The sequence below is a fragment of the Eulemur rufifrons genome, chromosome 8 (genome assembly GCF_041146395.1).
Source record: "Eulemur rufifrons isolate Redbay chromosome 8, OSU_ERuf_1, whole genome shotgun sequence".
Classification (NCBI taxonomy): domain Eukaryota; kingdom Metazoa; phylum Chordata; class Mammalia; order Primates; family Lemuridae; genus Eulemur; species Eulemur rufifrons.
The window spans coordinates 83956575-83977685 of NC_090990.1; the positions used below are offsets into that span (position 1 = coordinate 83956575).

Genomic DNA, 21111 nt, shown 5'->3' on the forward strand with positions numbered 1-21111 from the left:
AGCTTGTCTAGGAGAGCAGATGGCGGAGCAGGGCTGTGAAAGATGAGAGGCCTTCGCAGGTGGGCAAAGAGTAGTGGGCAGAGGGGGTTCCCAGCAAGGGGAATAGCTTGCAGGAAACATGGAGGGATATGTGTGTGTGTGTGTGTGTGTGTGTGTATGTGTACATGTACACATACATCCTTATACACATGCAGTTTGGCATTTTATATTGCTTGAGTTGAAAATGTTTTATGTTCAAATTTTTCATCTTAAATTTTCATAGTGTGTGTTGAGAGTCAAGCAACTCTCTCATATTCCATGAATATTCAGAAAGGAAGGAAAGAGATTAACACTTGTAAAGTGCCCGTGAGGTCCTCTGCTAGGTCATTTCATATAGATCATCTCATTTAGCTGCCACAGGTTTTCCAGGTAAGCATATCCCCATTTTAAAGATGAAGAATCTGAGTCTCAGTTACATTAGGAAATCAAAGTGTGATCACACAACCACTATGATAGAGCCTGAATTTGAACCTAAAGTTTTCACATTCAAATACAGTATCTTTAAAATAGCATAGCAATTACCACTGACTCTTTGAATTTTGGTGCAGTGTAGAATGCATTTGCAGATTCAGAGTGGTTTTTATGCCCCAGAAAGAAGTCTGGAAACATGATTGGTTTTGTAGCTGCTACAGCTGGCTGATCTTTGCACTATCATTTTACCACTTTGTGGCCTTAGCCTGTTATCTATTTGTGCCAGCTCCTATTGTGCCTACATCACAAACTAATAATAAAAATAAAGAACCGCATAAGATTTTATTAAATTCCTTTTTTCAGTGACCAAAAACCATTTTAAAAGAAACAGTATAAGGGAACAACTGTCAATTTTGCAACTTCCAGTCAATTAGCTTGCTGTTGTAGCAGTAAGATGCTTCAGAAATATTCTCATACATGAGGTAATACTCTCAGGATTGGGAAATGACTTGAGCATATATTATTTTAAAGTGTTTTTTTAAACATAAGATATTTCCGATTGAGAGAAGCTTATATAAATGATTAGAACCAATTTCTATCTTTGTTACAGTGGATTTTGTGGGCTATCAATATGCCTTTCACACATGCATATTGGTTCAAAGGAGAGGCTTGTCATTTATAGATCCAGCTGATCTATTTAGCACAGTGCTTTGCCTAGAATTGATTGAAAGATTGAAAACCTGGCAGATTAAAGTATGTACATTTCCAAAGAAAAGTACTTCATGTCCACATTGGAAGCAATAAATTATTTCTCTCTTTTACATTCATAACTAAATCTTTCCAAATGCTAGAAAGTAGCCAGACCACTAACAATATCTGTATCATGTTCTAGGGTTTAGATGGTTCAACCTGACTTGAAATGGAGACCATTTGTTCTAAATTGATTTCAATGCCAAGCCAATAGGTCAGCCCTTAATGATGAAGATGCCATTCCAACCCTGCCTCTGGTGGATAAGCCAAAATTAATTAACTCAAGTTCCATAGTATAGAAAACAGATGCTTCTCTCGTGTTGTACAAATAAATTCTTTGTGTATGGATATGTTCTGTTTTATTCAAAGAATAACAAGTTGGAAGTTAAAATTATAAGTTTTTTACAATGGAGCCAGCCTTTAGTAGTGATGACAGAAGCATGAATTTACATAAGAAATTCCAGCAAGTGCATGGAAGAATAAATTATCATCTATATCTCTTATTTGGCTTTAGGCCAGCCTCAGAAATTTAGCTTTGAATATGGGTTGATCCAAATGTTGATCCATTCCAGAGCAGATGTAGATGTGCCAGAGCAACACCAAGGTTATTTCTAATCTATAGAATCCCCAGAGACTCCTCCCAGAGGTTTATATCTGCATCATATATTTGGATTCAGTTCTTTGGCCAGCTTGCAAATGGTTTAAGATTATATTGTTCTCTAGAGGTATGTTGTTAGGTACACTATTTATTTGGTTATTCATCTCCACATTCATTCAGAATCAGAATTCTTGTTTTTCCTAGAATGTGGCAGGCTGAAAGTAGAGTAATAACTGCAGGGCTCTGATCTCTTTTCAGAACTAATAGGTGGGAGATAAGATACAAGATGTTACCATCTAGTAGCATAAACTCCAAATATGCCTAGCAGAAGTTGATCATCTGATAATGTCTGCTATTTTATTTTCTTCTGAGTGAATATGAGATAATCCATGTTTTGTTTCTTTTCTGTTAGACTGAAAATGATGAGAATGGCCAAGCAGAAAACTTTTCCATGGACCCACAATTGGAGAGACAAGTGGAGACCATTCGCAACCTTGTAGACTCCTATATGTCTATTATCAACAAATGCATCAGAGATCTAATTCCAAAAACAATAATGCACCTTATGATCAATAATGTAAGTGATTATAAACTGTCTCTCTTTGATTTCTAACCCATCCCAGTGTGGAAATTGCACACATTCTCTTCAGAGTTTTTGTGATATTTTCCAGGTAGATGATATACCTATTACTGGGTTCATCATTTTCCATTACAAGTGGTAAGTGACTGACAAGTGAAAGAGAATTTAGGAAATGAAACTTAAAACTTCTAGCTATAGTATAGGGGTATTCCCATTTGGCTCTCTTCTAGAAGGGTGTGAATTTGCTCACAATAAAGTAGAGTAAAAACATCATATTCATGGTCATGATATAAATTAATTGCAAAGCCAACAATAAAACCAGGATCCCTGACTCCTAGACCTTGAGATTAAAGGCAAAGGATATATTTGTTCCTACACACACACACACACACACACACACGCATACACACACACACACACACACATACAATATGTTAATATGATTCTTTTCAGCTTCTAAAAACTATGGGATGCTATTTAACCTGGGAAAGGGCTTCTTGCTTTATACCCTTGGATACAAAGTCAGTGAACTTTGCTTTTCTAAGGTAAGGATGATATAATGTCAGATCTCAAAAGTATTCTGCTAGACTAGTCAACAATGGATCCATATTTTCTAGAATCTGTCTCTTTTTAAGGTTACTTACGGTAGTCAGGATATGATACTTTAATTATGTGGTCTGCTTTAGTTCTTTTGGTAGTTAACTTTTAAAAGTACAAATAATAACACAAGTTATTTAATATTTGAGAAATTGTCTTTTAGATAAGATAGGTTATAATGAGGTGTTTTATAGCAGGCTTTTCTGAATCTTGACAAGTGAAACACCAACAATTTTATTCCTAGTTATCTTTTAAGTACATATTTTTATTTAAATCAAGGATATATTATGAGCATTGCTTGTAAGAAATAAAAATTAGATGGCAAAGTAGTGAAAAGAGCCCAAAGCAGAATTCAGGAGAAACCAGGTTCTACAACCTGGTTCTACTACGGACTCTGCTGACCTAAGTCGAGTCACTTAACTTCTATGTGTCTGTTTCCTCCATATGTAGAATCATGGTACATTTATCTGACTTAGGGATTTGTTCCAGAAGATAGTATATATGAAAGTACTCTAAAAGATATAATTGTAAGAAATTAATATGGCTGCCTATTTAAGAACTATAAATAGCCCTCATCCATATTTCAAGATTTTTTTTTCAAAATTTTATTTCTAAATATACAGTCCATTCATTGTCCATGATCCCTTCATTCCTTGACTGTAAGAACCTCAAGCACTCATGTGAACAATCTTGTTTTTAACTTACTCTATCTTCATACACGTTTTGTGCATTCAGACAAGGTTAACAGGATGCTTTGAAGTATCAGCCAGCAGGTAGGCAATATATCGGGAATGTGGAAACTGAGTTTTATTCTTAAGCTTGACCAATGGCCTGCTCTGTGACCTGAAGCAAATCATTTTGCCCCTTTGAGTTGAAGTCAGTTACTTCTAAAGCTACAGTGAGAACACCAAGGTACCTCACAGAACTGTCAGAGATTATAATAAATGTGGCCATAAGGCATTTAGAAAAATAGAAAGTACTAAACAAATAGTCTGTGTATGTAAAAAATTACCCTCTTAACTTTACTTAAGTGAATTCAGGTTGTTTTGTGTGGTATATCCAGGCACTTGCTTATTTAAACATTTTCCTGATTAAGGATCATTTATCTTTTCACTGTTTTACCAAGTCATTAGTGCTGCCATCAGTTCAAACGCTGCTTTGCTCTGCACTATATTAAATCATCAGCACAGGAAATAGCACTTCCTGTCTGTAGCTGTGAGGAGTAGCTTGACACAAATTAGTTAGAAGAAAAAAACCTATTGTAAATCTATCCTACTTTCACCTTCTCAAGAAACACACACATACACACACACATAGGCACACACAGAGAAATGCAGAGGTAATTTCTCTCACTCCTCACTGCTCTGTTTAATTGCTTTAATGAACTGGCCAAACCCCCACCTACAGGATATTAACCTTGGAGGCAAAGCTCTGCTAGTTTTCTTGAGAGAGACCTCACGTAAGAGTCATGAGAAAGGGGACTTTGACTGAGACCCGATCTCCAAGGTCAAACCTTGAAGCAGAAACTAATAGGATTGTGAAGAAGGCAAACGTATCATGTAATGCCGAGTTCTTGCCAAACTATGGCTATCTTTGTTTAAAATGTAACTTTTTGCATCTACCAGAAACTAGTTTTACATATGTAGAATGACTGCTTTTCCTGAGCATTATTTTAGGTGCTTTTTTTAACTATATATATAGAAGGTATAGTTTTACATATAACATATTAATATGATATAACTTAAAGTTATATATAATTCTATATATGTAAGAATAGATATCTCTTTTTAAAAATGTATTCATATTCTTGTGGCGTCTCATTGTGCAGAGTGCCCCGGCCCTTCTTGTTCATTACGGAAGAGCCCCACGGAGGACAAGGAAGCTGGGATGCACTGGGCATGTGGCACTGTGCCATGTGTGCATGTTGAGTTTTTAATCTGATCTAAAGTGAAGAGATCTTCAAGTGAGAGAATTAATACTAAAATCACAACTAGAAACTAATAGTTAGACTCCTAATTCTAAATTCCATCCAGTTAACCCTGTTGCTTCTATAAATGGGTCTGGGTGAAAAAGCTAATTGTTCCTCCAGAACCAATAAATGCCTAAAACGGGGTCCTCTATTTCTTCCTGGTCTGTGGAAAGCAACACTGTGGCCTTTTCTCTTTGAAATGGGAATGGCTGCTCGGCCTTCTGAAAAAGAATATGTTTCAGACAACTTTCATAAAGTTCAGAATTTGGTGGGCAGTTTCCTTTGAAAGTTTACATTAAGTGTTCTGCCACTCAAGTCTCCATATGGAATTGTTTAAGAAGTTTAAAGCCTAGCAATAAATGCCTGGCCTCAGACATACTGTAAGCCTTTGTCTATTGAAATGCAGCAGCTGTTTCATTACTTAAACATACCAGGTAATAGCAGCACAAAGAAATAGCAAGTTTATGACAAACGGTTGTTCTGGACAGGCTACAGCCAAAGCAGCAGAATTTTGTTCAGAGCTTTAAAGCTAACGTACACATAACACCCCATGACAAGCTCATTTTGATGGTCTCTTCTCTGTAGCTCACCTGACCAGAAATTCTCCATCAGAGAATCAAAGTGGATCCAGCTTTATTCTAAAAATGTGCATAGCAAAATGGCACATAATTCTGTTCGAACATGTTGGACGACAACTCATTGGGTACCCATTTATTTTCCCCAGCTTATATTAATAACTGAAGAAATTAAAGCTCCAACAGGTTGACTTGCCTAAGACCACACGGCTGGGGGGCGCAGAGTCAAGGTCAAGATTCAGGTCTTCTCATTCATAGCCGATGTTCTCTCCATTTCAACATCAGATGATGCATGTGACAGGGTTCGGAGAACTCTAAGTCAGCCTCTCCAGCTAGAGGACTCCTACTCCTACAGGATACACATGGGTTATCTTCCTAGAAGGTTAATTTTACTTGAATATTTAATTAGGATTTGTTTGAATATGAGAAACATTGTTTTAAATCTTACAAACCCAGATAATATGAAATAGAATGTAAACATTTTTTGAATTTTTTGAAAAATCAAACCCGAAACCTAAAGACATTTCACACTTGGAGTGTGTGCTGCCTGAGGCACTTTGGTGGAAAATTAATAACATGTGCCCTAGTTTCAAAACTCACTGTAACTTTAATGTGTGTGAAGTAAAGTGTTATTTTAAATGTTCATTATTTGAGGGGAAAGTACATCTTAAATACCAGAGCTTTATTCTGGTATTTAGAGCATTGATTTTTTTTCACTGGCCAAGAATTCAGCACGCCACTCAAGAAAAAGATTATGACCAGGACCCCAAAATCCCACTATTCTGTCCCTGCCCCCAGCCTCCCACCATCACTCCCTGCCCACGGTGACACTCTCCTGCTTTCTTATACCATAGATTAGTTTTGCCTGTTGTTGAACTTTGGAATTATATAGTATGTGCCTTTTTGTCTCTAACTTTTGCTCAACGTTATGTTTTTGAGTCAAAAGATGTTATTTTTTAAAGAAGGAAAACTTCCTTGGTCTTTAGCAGAACTAAATCCCTGGGAAAAGCAAAGAAGGCTTAAGTAGGTATGAGAGAATTGTGAGATCTCAAAAGACCCACGAAATTCTAACCAAGCCTCCTCCCCCAAACTAAACAAAATTAAACTTCTCAATTAAACTTTGATATATGTATTATGTGAATGAGAGAGAGCGCTATGTTCCATACTGCGACCCTCCTCATTCTAGAAACAAAGAGACATCAGGGAAATGGTTTCCTGGGAAACCAAACTGTATGAAAACCCTAGAAATGTCGATTTGTGAAGGCTTTAAAATGGTCTTAGTCATAACAAAGAAGGTTTAAGATTGAAACATATCGCAGGTTGCTAGAGAAGGGTTAAAGTAAGAAAGGGAGGAAAACATGTGGAACGTTTTTAATGACCTCACATTCCTTTACACTGAGCAGAGCGGCACAGTGCAGTAATGCCTGTTTATCTAGCCTGGAGAGTTGGGCTGGAATGAGGTTTTGTGTGTGAGAATTTTTGCAAACCGTACAGAGATATATAGGTTATAAGGTGTTATAATTAAAAACATAAATATTATTTCAAATCCCGCATTCAAGTATAATTACTGTGTTATGTTCTGTGAACTGTTTTCTAAATGCTATCATCTAAAAGGGATCCACTTGGCCTCTAATTGTTGTGCAGAATCCTTGATATTTATATTTGTACCGCTGACATACAAACTGCTCAGAAAGTCCCTGAAGTGTCTGGGAAGTCCCCCTACCTTTGTTCCAAACTCAAGTTGTAGCACCACAAAGCCAGGTTAGTGGGAGGAAAGGAGAGGAGTCCCTCTAAAATTTGGCTTAAATGCAAAATAAAACATTAACCTAGTCTCTATATTTACGTCACTTGCTACCTGCACCGTTGCAATAGCTTTCTATTGTACCTAATGCCAATCTAGCCCATATACAGTAAAAATAATGGCTTTTGTTTATTGATCACTAACTGTATGCTAGGATCATGCTCAGCAACTTATATTCATTCTTTTACTTAATCTTCACTTGACAACTCTTGAGGTCGCTACTACCATTATCCCTATTTTACAAATGAGGAACTTGAGACTCAAAGAATTTGAGTTTTTTGCCCAAAAACAATAAATGTTAGAGCTAGGACTCAAATCCAGAGCTGTCTGATTCTAAAGCCTATGTTTTGAACCCACTGTGCTGTATTGCCATTTTCTCACAAGCTAATAATGCTCATTTTAGAACATTGCCAAAGCTTTTGCTTAGTAGGCAAGCTTTAGTGTGTAATATTTGGATGTGAAAGATTCAAGACAGATCCTTTGATCAGAATGCTGAAACAGGCCCTTATTTTACATCGTGGTTTGTTTGACAGTTGATTCTTAATTCAGATCTGCTTTAAATCTAGTCTTGGAAGAATATTCTTTTAAATTGTGTTTAATAGATTCTAAGTGATACTCCAGTAAGATGTAAAGCTTCAAAGGAGCTTAACCCAACTGGTGGTCAATGCCAGGAAAATTGTCTGGTTTTGAGTTCTGAACTGCACCACCTATCCAAGTGCATACCCAACAATGGAAAATTTGCGCAAATGTCCATGACTCTTTGGGTACCTGCAAGTGTGTTCAGAAGTGAAAAAAAATCTTTAAGGAGGGCAATGAAATATTCCTAAAGCCAAATTTACTACCTTTCCTTTAAATCTGACTTTCTTTCTTGACAATTGATTTTGTATTCTCCCACTCCCTCAAACCTCAACGCTTGAGGTGTCTTTGATTGTTCCTTTCTTTCTTCCTTGCCATTCACATCCAAACAGCACCAAGTCCAGTTGATTTTTCCTTTATAATGAAATTTATTTATCTTCCTTTGTAATGACCCATCTTTTCTATTCTACCGCAACATTGCTAAATTAAAACCTTTTATCTCATGAATGATCTACAATAACCTTCTAACAGATTTCCTTGTCTCCACTATTACCCTCGAAAATTCTTTTTCAATCACGGCCAGATTAATTTTCCTAAAACTCTCATTTATTGTTTCACTTGCTTGCTTAACATGTTTCCATGGCTCCCCACTGTTGAGTGGAAAAGTTCAAACACATTTTCCTTGGCATTCAAGGCCTTCACATCTGTCCCGGGTTTCCCAGCCAAATTTACCTTCCACAACCACCATACGTGAACCTTTACTCTAGCAAACAGTTCCCTGAATACATCTTGTATATTAGATTACTTCCACACTTAATCAGTCTTGGTTTACAAAATATGTGCAGGAAACACTTTTTATTTCACCACAATAAAGCTGTGATTTAGCTGAATTTTTTTATTAGTGGAATTATTTACATATTTTAATACCTTTAAAAGATTATGAAGCTATGTTTTAGACTCTTGTCATTTCTGAGTAACAAATTTAACTACAACCCAGGAATTATGAGTATCTGACAGGTGTTCTGTTGTCGGTCTGAATTTGTAACAATTAAATATACTTGTATTCAGTGACTCTAGATAAAAGGTAGCTTTCTCGTGTAACAGAGAAACTGAAAAATCCAAATTAGTTTATTTTGCTAGACTTAAGTTAATTGATATACTTGCTGCACCAGTCTAAAATAATAATGTTCAAACATAAATTGTCTTCTCTGAGCAGTCAATCACAGTGGGATAATTGGGTAGTGGAATGAGCACTAGACTTCGAGTCAAAAGATTTTGGATTCAACTTAATGCTGTGTGACCTTGGGCGAGTTACTTACACTCTCCAAACTTGTTTATGCATCTGTAAAACTGGAATCATAATACATGTTTCATCAGTGTGTGGTAAGAATTAAGTCACACAACTTGTCAAGGCACTTGGGACATTCCACAATTGACTCTCAACACTCAGTTTTATGTTTAATATTTCTGAAATGAAGATGCACCTTACACTTAGTAACATCTTGACATTCTGTCATAGTTAAATTGATGGGAGTTTTTTGTTTTTCTTAGTGGCACATAATATAGTGGGTTTTTTTTAAATCACTGGTGTCTTAGATTTGATGAGATATGGTGGTTGGTCCTCCCTCCCTTTGTGTTTTGCACCGTATTCATCCTCTCTGTTCTCATCCTGCCACAAAATGCCCCTCCTTTAAGACTACTCCTACATATTTTCACACTTTAATTTGTTTTTACATATCTGTTGCCTAGGAAACCTCATGTCACTCCTCATCACTGGTAACTAACTTCTATTGTAAACTTTGAGAAAACAAAGTGTATTTCTTTCACTTGTTTGTAAATCAACTTGCATATAGTTATATAAGGTTCTGTACGTAATACATATTCACTTACTGGTGCTAATTCCACTTTTGAGACAACACTGAAACTTTGACTCTTAATAATTTTCCAGTGACTTTGGTAAAGGCTAGGTAAAGGATTGGAAATGCCAAGGGATGGAAAACTTGTGTTGTTACATAGGTTTCTTTATGTCACTGCTTTCTCTTGAAAATGCTCTGCTTACCCCAGAGTATTTTCCCTCTTCCATAAGCCAAACAGCCTCGGACAATATTGCACACCTGATAGGCCCTGTGCGGGTGAGGGCAGGGTTTGGTCTGGCTTCAGCTCATCTAAGTTATCCTTCAGAATCGAGAGCCAGAACACAGAGGGAAACTGTGACTGGCACCAGTACTGGGGACAGGGAGGATAATGACAAAAACAAGAGTAAACAGATACATGATGCTTCCCTTTTCCTGGGGTGGACACTGGTGGACGTTTGTCCACAGTCTCTGAAGGCCACAGCCATGTTTATACCATCTAATCATTCATTCGTTACCACTGTTATTTTTCTATGGTAACCTGACAGGTTAAAGACTTCATAAATTCAGAGCTCCTCGCACAGTTGTATTCTTCAGAGGACCAAAATACGCTGATGGAGGAATCTGCCGAGCAGGCGCAGCGCCGGGATGAGATGCTTCGAATGTACCAAGCCCTTAAAGAAGCCCTGGTGATCATCGGCGACATCAACACAGCCACTGTGTCCACCCCTGCCCCGCCTCCGGTGGATGACTCCTGGATACAGCACTCTCGCAGGTAGGAAGACGGCCCCGCGACACCTGAGGCCTGCTGTGCGGTCCAATATCGTTTTCTGAGAGCGCTTTGCTAATCAGTATGAACCTAGGGAAAAAAAACTATTCATGTCCAGGAGGGAAAAGGTCAGATTATACCGACTCCCTGCAAGACCAAGCACAATGCATCCTTTCAATGGAATGTTGGGCAGTCATTAAATAGAATAAGACAAATCTATTAAGTCCTGAAATGAAAAGATAATCAAGTGAAGTTTAAAAAAAAAAAAAAAAAGAAGTTGTTCTAGGACACTGTGTTTTATGATGTATAAAAATACAATTTACATATATAGAGAAAACACACACTTGTACGGATGCAGAATCTAGTTTAAAAGGATGCACAAAGAAACTGACTGCCACAGAGGGAAGGGGTGGAGGGAGGGCAACTTTTCGCTGTTTAATCTTTTATAACTTTTGACTTTCATAACATATATCTCAGTTACTCAATCAAAAAAATAATTTTGAAAAAGGAGCCAGGAAGTTATAAAACTTTTTTGAAGACTAATTCACGTACAAAGCAGGAGTGGGCAAACTACAATTTGTCTTTTTCCTCAGGTCACCTCCTCCAAGCCCCACGACGCAAAGGAGGCCGACACTCAGCGCGCCCCTCACCAGGCCCACGTCCGGCCGAGGCCCGGCGCCCGCCATCCCCTCCCCGGGCCCCCACTCTGGGGCTCCCCCGGTCCCCTTCCGTCCGGGCCCGTTACCTCCTTTCCCCAACAGCAGCGACTCATTCGGAGCCCCTCCGCAGGTGCCATCTCGGCCCACTAGGGCCCCGCCCAGTGTTCCAAGGTAAGGTGCCGCAGAATTTGGTGGGGCTGCTCTTTGGTTCTCTTCTCATAGTAGGACAGACAGAATTTATTTGAAAAAGAAAACTGCAAAGATCTTATCTTACATGTTTGCAATTTTCACACTGGAGGGGGACCAAAGGAAAATTGCTGAGCCTGTTACACCATTTAAACACCATATGTGGTCACTAAAGTTTCTCATTTATCAACTGGCACAAAATAGGACCAAAGAAAACTGGGTCCCAGTGAATGACATTTTGGCAGCTGTTGGCAGAATTTGACTGAGGGCTTTGAAACAGAAGAGCTGTGGCTGGCTCGTGGCAATCTGTGTGCTCCCCAGGTCATGGGAGTTTCATGGGCTGGGGCCTGGGCTTCTCCATTACCAGAGGAATTCTAGAAAACCACTGACTTAAGGAATTTTATCCATCTGCCCTCTGAACTGTGACCCTTATACTGAATATTACTATAATTTTAAGGTAGGCCGAATAAAATTCCAGCTGATTAATCTGCAATTTTTTTAAAAAACTATGCATAGAAATTTTAACATAGACATAACGATTGCTGTGTGCAGTCACTAACCATACATAAGATAGCACATTGTACATTTGAATAACACATTTTGACAATAATAAGCAGATTTTCGGGCCTACTCACGAAACAATATAGCTAATAAATAATAGAACTGGAAACATAGTTGAAGCAATATTCTCCCCTTCATACATTTACAGTCAAGATACATATATAATGAGTATAATCACAGAGTTTTAAAGTATACAGTACTAAGAGATTTTCCCCCCTCAAAATCAGAAATTTAAAAAGGAAAGAAAATTATCCCATAGATAAAGTTAATTTTTTAAAATTAAATTCAGAGATTTACAATATTCACATGTTCCATGGACAAAAATCTGACTAGTACACATATTGCAAAAACAGAACTCACTGCCACCCGCCTGTGAAGGCCGAGTCACCTCATCCACTGATTGTGGCACTTGCATTTTATTTTGATCTTCAAGTTGTTGGATGTGATGAGGAGAAGAAGGGGGACTTAAACTAGTAAACAAAGGGTGGTGGAGCAGGAATAGCCAGAGATTTACAATCAGAAGACCTGGGTTGCTGCAGATCTTGGGCACCTCATTTAGCTCTGAGACAGGAGTTCCTCATCCTTGAAAGAGGGAAAATTCAACAAGGTTGTTGCCAGATCATATGAGATGAGGTATTTGAAGGAGTTTGACAAACTGTAAAGACTGTGGTTGTTACTACTATCATCATCACTTTGGTCCTAATCAGAGAGGATATACGTACTCTCAATCCCATTTATTTCTCTAAATTCAACAGGCTTAGCTTACAATTTATTTGGAACTGAGCTAAATTTCTGATACTAATAGTAATAATAATAGCCAACATTCATTGTGCTCTCAATATGTGCTAGGCATTGTGCTAAGAGCTTTGCTTGTACGTTTTTGTATAATGTTCACAACAAGCCAGTAAGACAAGTTATTGTCCACCTTTTACAGATGAGGCGCCAACGTTAAGCAACTTGCCCACAGCTGCTCAGCAGTCCCTAGTGGACCTGGGCTTCCATCCCGAGCAGTCTGACTCCAGAACCCAGTCTCCCACCCGTGACCCCCAGGCTTCTCAGCCTCCTCACTGCTGACATGTTTGCTGTGGGGCCCTTTCCTGTCTGTTGTAAAAGGCTTAGCAGCATCCCTGGCCTCTACCCACTAGATGTCAGTTGCACTCTCCCAGTTGTGACCACCGAAAATACCTCTAGACATCGCCAGTGTCCTTTAGGGTAGTAAAATTCCTCTCCATTTGAAAACCACTGCACCACAGTATTCAAAAGAATTTCTCTTCCGCATAACAAACATGAATTTCAGCATTGAGCCTCACTATAAGAAAGATCCAATTTATTGTTTTAGAAAACCTCTGATTGACTCGGAAGGTGTCTGTCATCGTGCCAGGAAGGTATGGAGGCCACTGGAAGAGGGGGAGTTGACAGTAGGAAGGCGGGAGTCCTGTACAGGACCTGTCTTTGTCTGTCTAGCTATGAGAAGGAACCAGAGCAACCTGGCCGAGCCGGTCCTCGGGAATGAACATGCATGTTTTGCCTGCTTGCTTGACTGCTCTACCTCTCAGTTTCAGAAAAGCTAGCTTGCCAATACTCTTCAGAAAAATCAACTTCTGAATGATTTGAATGCTAAATTGATTTGTTAAGCGGGGTGGAGTTGCGCTTGGTATTTTCAAGCTCGCACGCACGCGGCAGCCGAGCGAGAACCGGTAGCCTGAGCTGGATGGCAGCGCAGAGGCAGCGCTGCTGGACTCGGGAGCCCCCGGGCTTAAGGAGACTGCGCTGGGGCATTTATAAGACAACGGTTGCGTTATTTGAAATTTCGAGAATATCTCAAGTTAGAACCAGACTTAACTTGATCTGGCCTTGCAAAGAGTACCAAATTTAAAACAGAAATGAGAGTACAGAGCAAGAGAGGAAATTTGGTTGTTTTGTGCTGAGACTTCAAGTTTCCCTGCCAGTTCAGCGCATTGGGAGGGAAATCCCGGGGGTGGCGGGTGTCACCTGAGAGAGAGCAAGAAAGACTCTGTCAGGATCCCTATGCCTATTAAAGTTTAGCTTTAGATGGAGAATTCTGACCACATAAAGTCTGTTTTTAATAAAAGCCAGAGCAGGAATCCTACCAAATACAAGCCAGAAATGGGGTTTAGGATTTCAAAAAAGAAAAAGAAAGAGAGAGAAAGATAGAAAGACAGAAAGAAAAAGATTGAGGGAAGCTCTTGTTGAAACTTCACCTTGTTCTATTTATTTATATATTCTCTACTCCCTTCGTGATTTACTTCCGTTTTCTGTATTAAAAATTTAAAAAGTTGAAATGCCATTATCCATCATCTCCAGGAAAACAACCCTTAGCTTTCGGAGAAGGAAGTTTGATTTTTTCCCCCCAAGTTCTTTGCTTTCTTAAGGGCCCTTTCCCCTCTTTTATCTGAAACCAGAAACTCATAACGTGACAAGACAGCACAAAAGGTGTCCCACCAGCTCCCTGTTGGGCTTTAATATTACAACGGCAATAACTGAACTTTTAGAGGCAAGAGATTCTGCCATTCAGCATGTGCCTGTGCTTAGTTTTCTTCTGGATAATTCGTGACTTCATTAGCAAGTTATGAATTTGAGTTTTAAAAGCATATATACTTTTATGTTACCCTTACTCAAAGGTAATCAAAGCACTTACAACTGTACAGAAACCATGAGCATTCTGCTTTTTTAAAAAGTATTATTATTGCATCTTTCCATTCCGATATAAAGGGAGAGGAAGGAGAGAAGTGGTGGAGTCATTTTTGGCCCAGCTTTTCTCAGCTGCTCAATCTGTTCTGGTTTATGTACATGGAGCCTTTCAGCGAAGGAGCTGGAAATACTGCAAACTCCATGCCTGTTTTAATTAATTCCATTTGAGCTAAGGGAGCATCTTTATCCCCAAGAGATTCACTTGTATGGATGCTTCTGTCATTAGTAAGTCGAGTATACACAAATCTGGTATTTGTGGAACATTTTCTCTTGCCAGAATATCTGCATTGTCCCCTACCCACCCAGTGCCACTCAGCTTCTCTGAAGGGGTTAAACCTTGTTTGAAAATCCATGCCAATGTGTATTTGTTTAGCAAGATGATCCTAAACAGACATCGCCACCTCTTTGGGGTCACTATTCTCTTAATTGAAGCCCCTAATCTCCATCAGACATCAACTTTAGAACTGATGTAACTATTTTCAGTTACAGCTTCTTAAAATTAGTTAATTGGGAATCACAGCCTTTGATATTAACAGAACAAATTAACTGAATCAGAGTGTGTTTTTCCTGGCAATAACTGACTCTGGCATTATTTCACTCATTTGTCTTCCCCTCTTTCTTTGGACTAAGCTATTTTGCAATGGTCAAAAGGGGATAGGGTGGGGGGAAGGCTCTCTATCCCAGGAAGAACAAACTTGATTTACCTCATCACTCAATCTTCCATTCAGAAAAGAAAAAGAAAAAGTGAAAAATAGAAATATTTTCTTTTGACCACACTTGTTCACCAAGTCCAATGGTATCTTTTAAAAATGGCAAAACTGAATCATTCAAAAGGATTTGGCCTTAACTCCAGCTCATCTACATGACAGAAACCAACATGGAAACCAAGAAATGCTCCACTGAAAGAGTCTCTGGTGAGCCCCACGATGAAGCTGATGCCCCGCACTGCGTGGACAGCCCCAGGGCCCCCAGGGTAGCAGCAGGATTAGCCCAGAGTTTCCCACTATGTACACGTCATGACTGATGTGGTTTGCTTGGCTTCACGTGGTACACTATAAGACTCTCAATCCCACATATTCAGCAGTTTATTATGAAATCAACCATGACAAAGATTTATGAATCTTTCTACCTAAAGAGACAATCAATGCACTTATATTCTTTTCTTTATAAAGATAAAGGCCATTTAGTTCTCCTAACAATTTAGTTTAATTTTGTTTTAGTGTTTGACCTTGATGGCTTGCAGAACTACATCTCTTTTACATATTTTATATGTTGATATAATTGACAGTTAATACAGAATCTCTTTCACGTAAGGATAAGGTCTTCTTGTTTTGTTTTTTTAGCCAGTCCCCCAAATTTTGAATAAGAACAAACCCACAATTCTTATGAGTGTGTCTTTGCATCCCTCACATCAAGGTTTGGTGCCATGAAGGAGGAAGCTGCTGAGCCCTGAAGTCGTGGGCTAAGGGACGGACAGTTAAGCAACTTGTGTGACTAGCCTGTGTCTGATTCCCCTGCAGTCATGTACTGGAAACCTCCTGACTTACTCTCTCCTCAACTGCCCTCTAAAAGTATGACTTCTTTTAGCAGCTGAGTGTCATTTTGGGCAAATGATGAACTCACCTTGTGACTTCTGATGTCAGCCATGAGCTTTCTACTTTCCTCACCATTCTCCCCCTTTGAAGAGCAAATAAATAAATTTATAATTAGATATTCTGATTTTTCAGGAAACAGTTTTTATTTTTAGCAACTGGATTTAAAAGCAAGCAAAGATTTATAAAAAGTATAATTGCTAAGAATAGAAACAATTTTGAGGTATTCTTTTTGTTTTTTAATATTTAAGGCATCTCGTGAGGCAACTGTGTTACAAAATTTGTTACTGAAACCCCCAAATGTAATTAATAATTTGCTACAGGTTTAATGTGAGTTGTCATGATGCTTAAGATACTTTAAAGAAAATAGAATTTTGGCCACATAGTGTTCACTAAAGAAAATGTCCAATTTAATTTAAGCCCCTCAATTAAATATCCCATCAAAAGTTTCATTCCAATTTCCATAATGACTCTGGTGGTAACATAATATTTCACTGGGGTGAATCAATGGTTAATGTCAAAGTTTTTCATTCTTTAAGTCTTGGTTTCAATCTGGTTTAAGTGAAAGTAAAATTAGTTTGGTGGTTTCTTTCTTGGGTCTAGCAAACTTGAGTCTACTTTACACAAACATTTCCATCCTGCCATGCTTCAGATGACTGGCAGTCTGTTTAGGCGAGGCCCAGAAGCAGAATGCAAATGTTCCGAAGGTCAGAATTTGGGAGCTTTGCAGATGTGCCAAGGTAGACTTCAGCTTGCCTTTATGTTTTCAATGTCTCCCTTATCTTACTTTTCCAAACATCCTATGTTGCAGGAGGGTAAAAGGAAAAGGAAAATAAGAAGGGATCTACATGAGGCAAAGTACAAGTAACATAAATGCAGACAGGCGGCAGTAAATACAACAATATGCTGCTGTTAGCCCAGTGGTAACTGGCATTAAGTTAACCAAACACAACTGCTTCCACATCCCATGACAAATACTAGCAAATAGCTCTGTCGTTGTTCTCTTTGAGACTTTAAATTGCAAAGCTTCAACCACTATAGAGAAAGCCTTCCTGAGTTTCAGGGTACCCAGGCCTGTCCAGGGTTCCACCTGATTGATAGAGGAAGACAGCCAAGACAGGAGTCTGGCAAAGCAGCCACTGGCCAGTGAAAAATGCACAGTAAATGATTATTATTCTTCCTGTGGCCAGTCAGCAGCAAATTGTCACCAGTTGGAATCTGCTGAATGTTCCTATATACAAGTTGATGTCAGCTCAAAGAAGGGGGAGAAAAGTTCTACCCAGTGTAAGCAGACACAGACTTGTAGACACACACAAACTGGTACTTTAGTTTTATCACTGCACTCTTTTGTTTCCCTCACTGTAAGAAAAGAACAATTTTACAGGCAAACCTTCACATTCAGACAATTCCAGTTAGATGGTATGTTTTTCAGTGACTTTAGTGATTCACGGCACAACATCGTTCGTGGCTCTTTCACCTCTAAATTTTATCCAAGCAGCAAAGTGTAAGAATGAGCTGCTGGGGACTTTTTCCTTCTTTCTAAATCAGCTATTGTGAAGGATTAGAGTGAAATTTAGGTAACGCTTACTAGAGTTGCTTTAGCTGATAACAGCCAGGAAATTAAAAATGAAAATGTAAATGCTGCATCTTTTACTCAGTATGTGCCTTAACTGCCTACCTCCCACAATATAAGAAAGAGTTGAGGAGTTAGCTGAGGATTTGATGGCCTTGTCCACTTGTCATAACTTTATTGCTGCTTAAATGTAGAATTTTAAAATGCCAGATATTGAAATCCTTTAGCTTACTAGTGCCAACATATTGTAAGCATTGTCTGGGGGAACCTCTGAATCTAAACACATATTTACACCCTTCAGTTGCCAGATGAAATCCATCCGGCTTACCAAATGCTGTTGCCAAGAGAATATTGCACTTTTGGTCTGGCCAATATTTTAAATTTGGGGGATGAGAAAACTGTGTTGGTAAGGCATCGGATTTGAGAGAATCTGCACGTGTATTGATGCCACATTATTTAAGCATTTAGAGGAAGTTTAAATCACATGGCAACTCTGCCCCAAAATAGAATTTCTACACAGGGCAAACTCAGAAGCTGCAAGGTATTTAGGCAGCCCCATGATGGATTGGTACCACTGTCTTTTCCTTCTGGCTACTTTTCAGGCCTCAGAGCCACGTGATATAGATACAACCACAAATAGCAAGTGCTTTAATTTCTTGAATTATTTTTTAACTATTCCCATAAGCACTAGGAAATGTTCACGCCTGTTTTCCAGTCAAAATTATCAGCTCGTGTGACTCACAGGAAGAACACATTCCATCTAAGGATCAGAAAAAAATGTTTAATCAAAACGGCAAGTAGCAAAATTCTCACTTATAATCAATAACAAGGCAGGGCCTTCCTAACTTCATTTGCTCAAAGACATGGAGACATTTCAAATCTTCATAAAGTCAACTTTTTTTCCCCATTGGAAATTAATTTAAAAATGAGAAAATAGGACAGGGTGTAAATACTCTTGTTACTGCTCTTATAGAAACCCAGTAAATGTGCAAGTTAATATGAAATTTAGAAATAAGCTTCATTACTTACCTGCTGTTTTGGTAGAAGGGCTATTGTACCAACTAAGAAGAGAATAAGGTAAAGACCTGCTAACCTCAAAGTAGTTATACCACCACAAGAGAACCCATAAGCATCTATGATAATTTTGAAAACTAAGAGGAGGTAAGACAATGTGAGAAGGCCTTAGCTGGTTTCAAAATGATTTTGGAAATGGTCTTGTTTTACAATCAAATATACCACTTGCCTCCACCTTGTAAATATTACCTGTGTTTGGTTTCAGATTTTCATGAAGCAACGTTATCCAAATTTATTTTTGGTCTATACATTTAAATATGTAACATTTGTTTGTTTCATTTATCTCAAAAGATTATATATCTCATCTAGTATATAGCTCATCTCGAATGTGACCTCTTATAAGAGTAGGAGATGAAAAGGGCTTTTAAAGGCATTTTGTTGTCCAGAGAGTCTATAATGAAATGATTGCACATGGGAATGGATATTTATGTAAGATACGTTCTGCATCATGTGTATTTTTTTAAGTTTACATTAGGATTATTCTCAAAGCCAATTTTAAGAGTGAATGGAATTTTTCCCTCAAGTAAATCTGCCCTTAAGTATCATGCTCAAGGGCCTATACCACAAAGGCAGCCCCACTACTTAGAGTTAGAATGCCATTCACCAAGGAAAAGCTATAAAAACTGAGGAAAACATCTGCTTATTTTTTAAAACAACTAGAATTACTTTTTGCTTCTCAGTAGTGTTGGAAAGTATTTTTAATAACTACAATAATAAAACTTCATGTGAGGCAAATTGTACCTTAATTATTGCCTCTTGGGATGGAAAAATTAAGGAAACATTAGTAAATGTGTTAACTAGAGAAACCACTGCAGTAATTTCCTCCACATACCTAGGTCTAAAGTCAAAATAAAATCTGTGACCTGAATATTATTTGCATGAAAGCAGACTTATAGTTTTTAGCTCTAGCAATAGTAGCACTCAGGACTAAGAGGAACAGACCAGAAAAATCTCTGTGACTCATCAGTAGACTGTGGTTAACTTACTTAAATGTTCTATAATTCAGTTTAGGAATCTGTAATTAGGGATGTTGGTATAATTCCTGGATGTGTTTTAATATTTCAAACACTCTAACTTATTCCACCACCATCTTAATACTTAATGCCTGAAAAATTAATAAGTATATTTAAAATTTCTTTTAAGGCACAATATCTTTTAATAAACACATTGAAATTGTGTTTCTTGCTTTTGCTTACAACTTCGGTGTGTGATTGATTACATCTTAGAGATTTCCTTCCTTTTTTCTGTACCTTCCTCCTCCAACTCAAGACCTTTTCTCCATTTATGGCTATTTGATATATAGTTCATTCACAGTCTTCTCGGTGACTGAACACCACAAGAGGCCACTCGGGCCAATCACCATTGCTACTGAATTGTTCCAAAGTGTCATTCCCTGCCTAGGAAGAAGTTTCAGTAAAATATTCCAGTGGGTCACAAGGAGTCTTTGCAATTTATAAATAATTTCATAGTCTCTATAGACTGTTCACAGTTTTCCGTTAAATGTTATTTTTGTCATTAAAGTTTGCATTTCTATTTTTCCCTGTGGATGTTATACTACTTACTAAAGTTAAAGTGCCATTTTAAGGTATAAAAATATGTCGTTAGAATAATGAAGGTGACGCTGACCGTTGTCTTCAGTTCAGACAGCAATGGTGAATTGGAAAATCAAGGTTTTAGAATATTCCTCTTTATTGCATTTATCACATCCGTCCTTTGTACCTGAGTCCTCTGACTTCCCTTGTCTCTCAGCGGCGGCCTACACCCAAGCTATATAGAACAGTCTTCCTCCAGTTACTTATGTCAGACACCTGCTTTCTAGCTGTGTTTGGCAGGCCAGCAGGATGAGGTAATAATCAGGAGAAAATGTTCTGGTTTTTTGGCCTCATCCACGCACAACATTATTCAAAACAGTTCTCTCTGGGGAAGAACGGAGTTGCTTTGAGATCCCTTGGTCTAACGTTCTATAGGAGTGTGGAAGAAAAAAACTGTAAACACTTTTGATCCCTTCTAGAATAATAGAAAGATAAATGATATCTGCCTTGACCCATCCTTTCAGTAATGTTTACAGGCAGTTAGATATATGGGGAAATGAGAGCCTCTCATTTGTAAACATTGTGGCTTTACTCTCCCCAAGTCCAGCCGTCTTCTTAAGCATGGCCTCCATGGTCATTACCGCCCTATTTTCCTAAAAGCATATTTTGTGAACTATTTCTCCAGGATGATGGCAGTTTTTTGT

General features: G+C 38.3%; 1 protein-coding gene across 5 annotated transcripts in view; it reads left to right on the forward strand.

Moving 5' to 3' along the window:
- Window positions 1–21111, forward strand: part of DNM3 (dynamin 3) — a 533160-nt gene that overhangs the window by 492207 nt on the left and 19842 nt on the right. For 4 of the 5 annotated variants that reach the window (XM_069478342.1, XM_069478341.1, XM_069478344.1 and 1 more), the window contains 3 exons: window positions 2211–2375; window positions 10298–10524; window positions 11112–11348. In XM_069478342.1, the coding sequence (XP_069334443.1) occupies window positions 2211–2375; window positions 10298–10524; window positions 11112–11348 (629 nt within the window). Of the gene's footprint in view, window positions 1–2210; window positions 2376–10297; window positions 10525–11111; window positions 11349–16052; window positions 16090–21111 lie in introns of those variants that run through there. The other variant, XM_069478345.1, reaches the window with a different exon arrangement.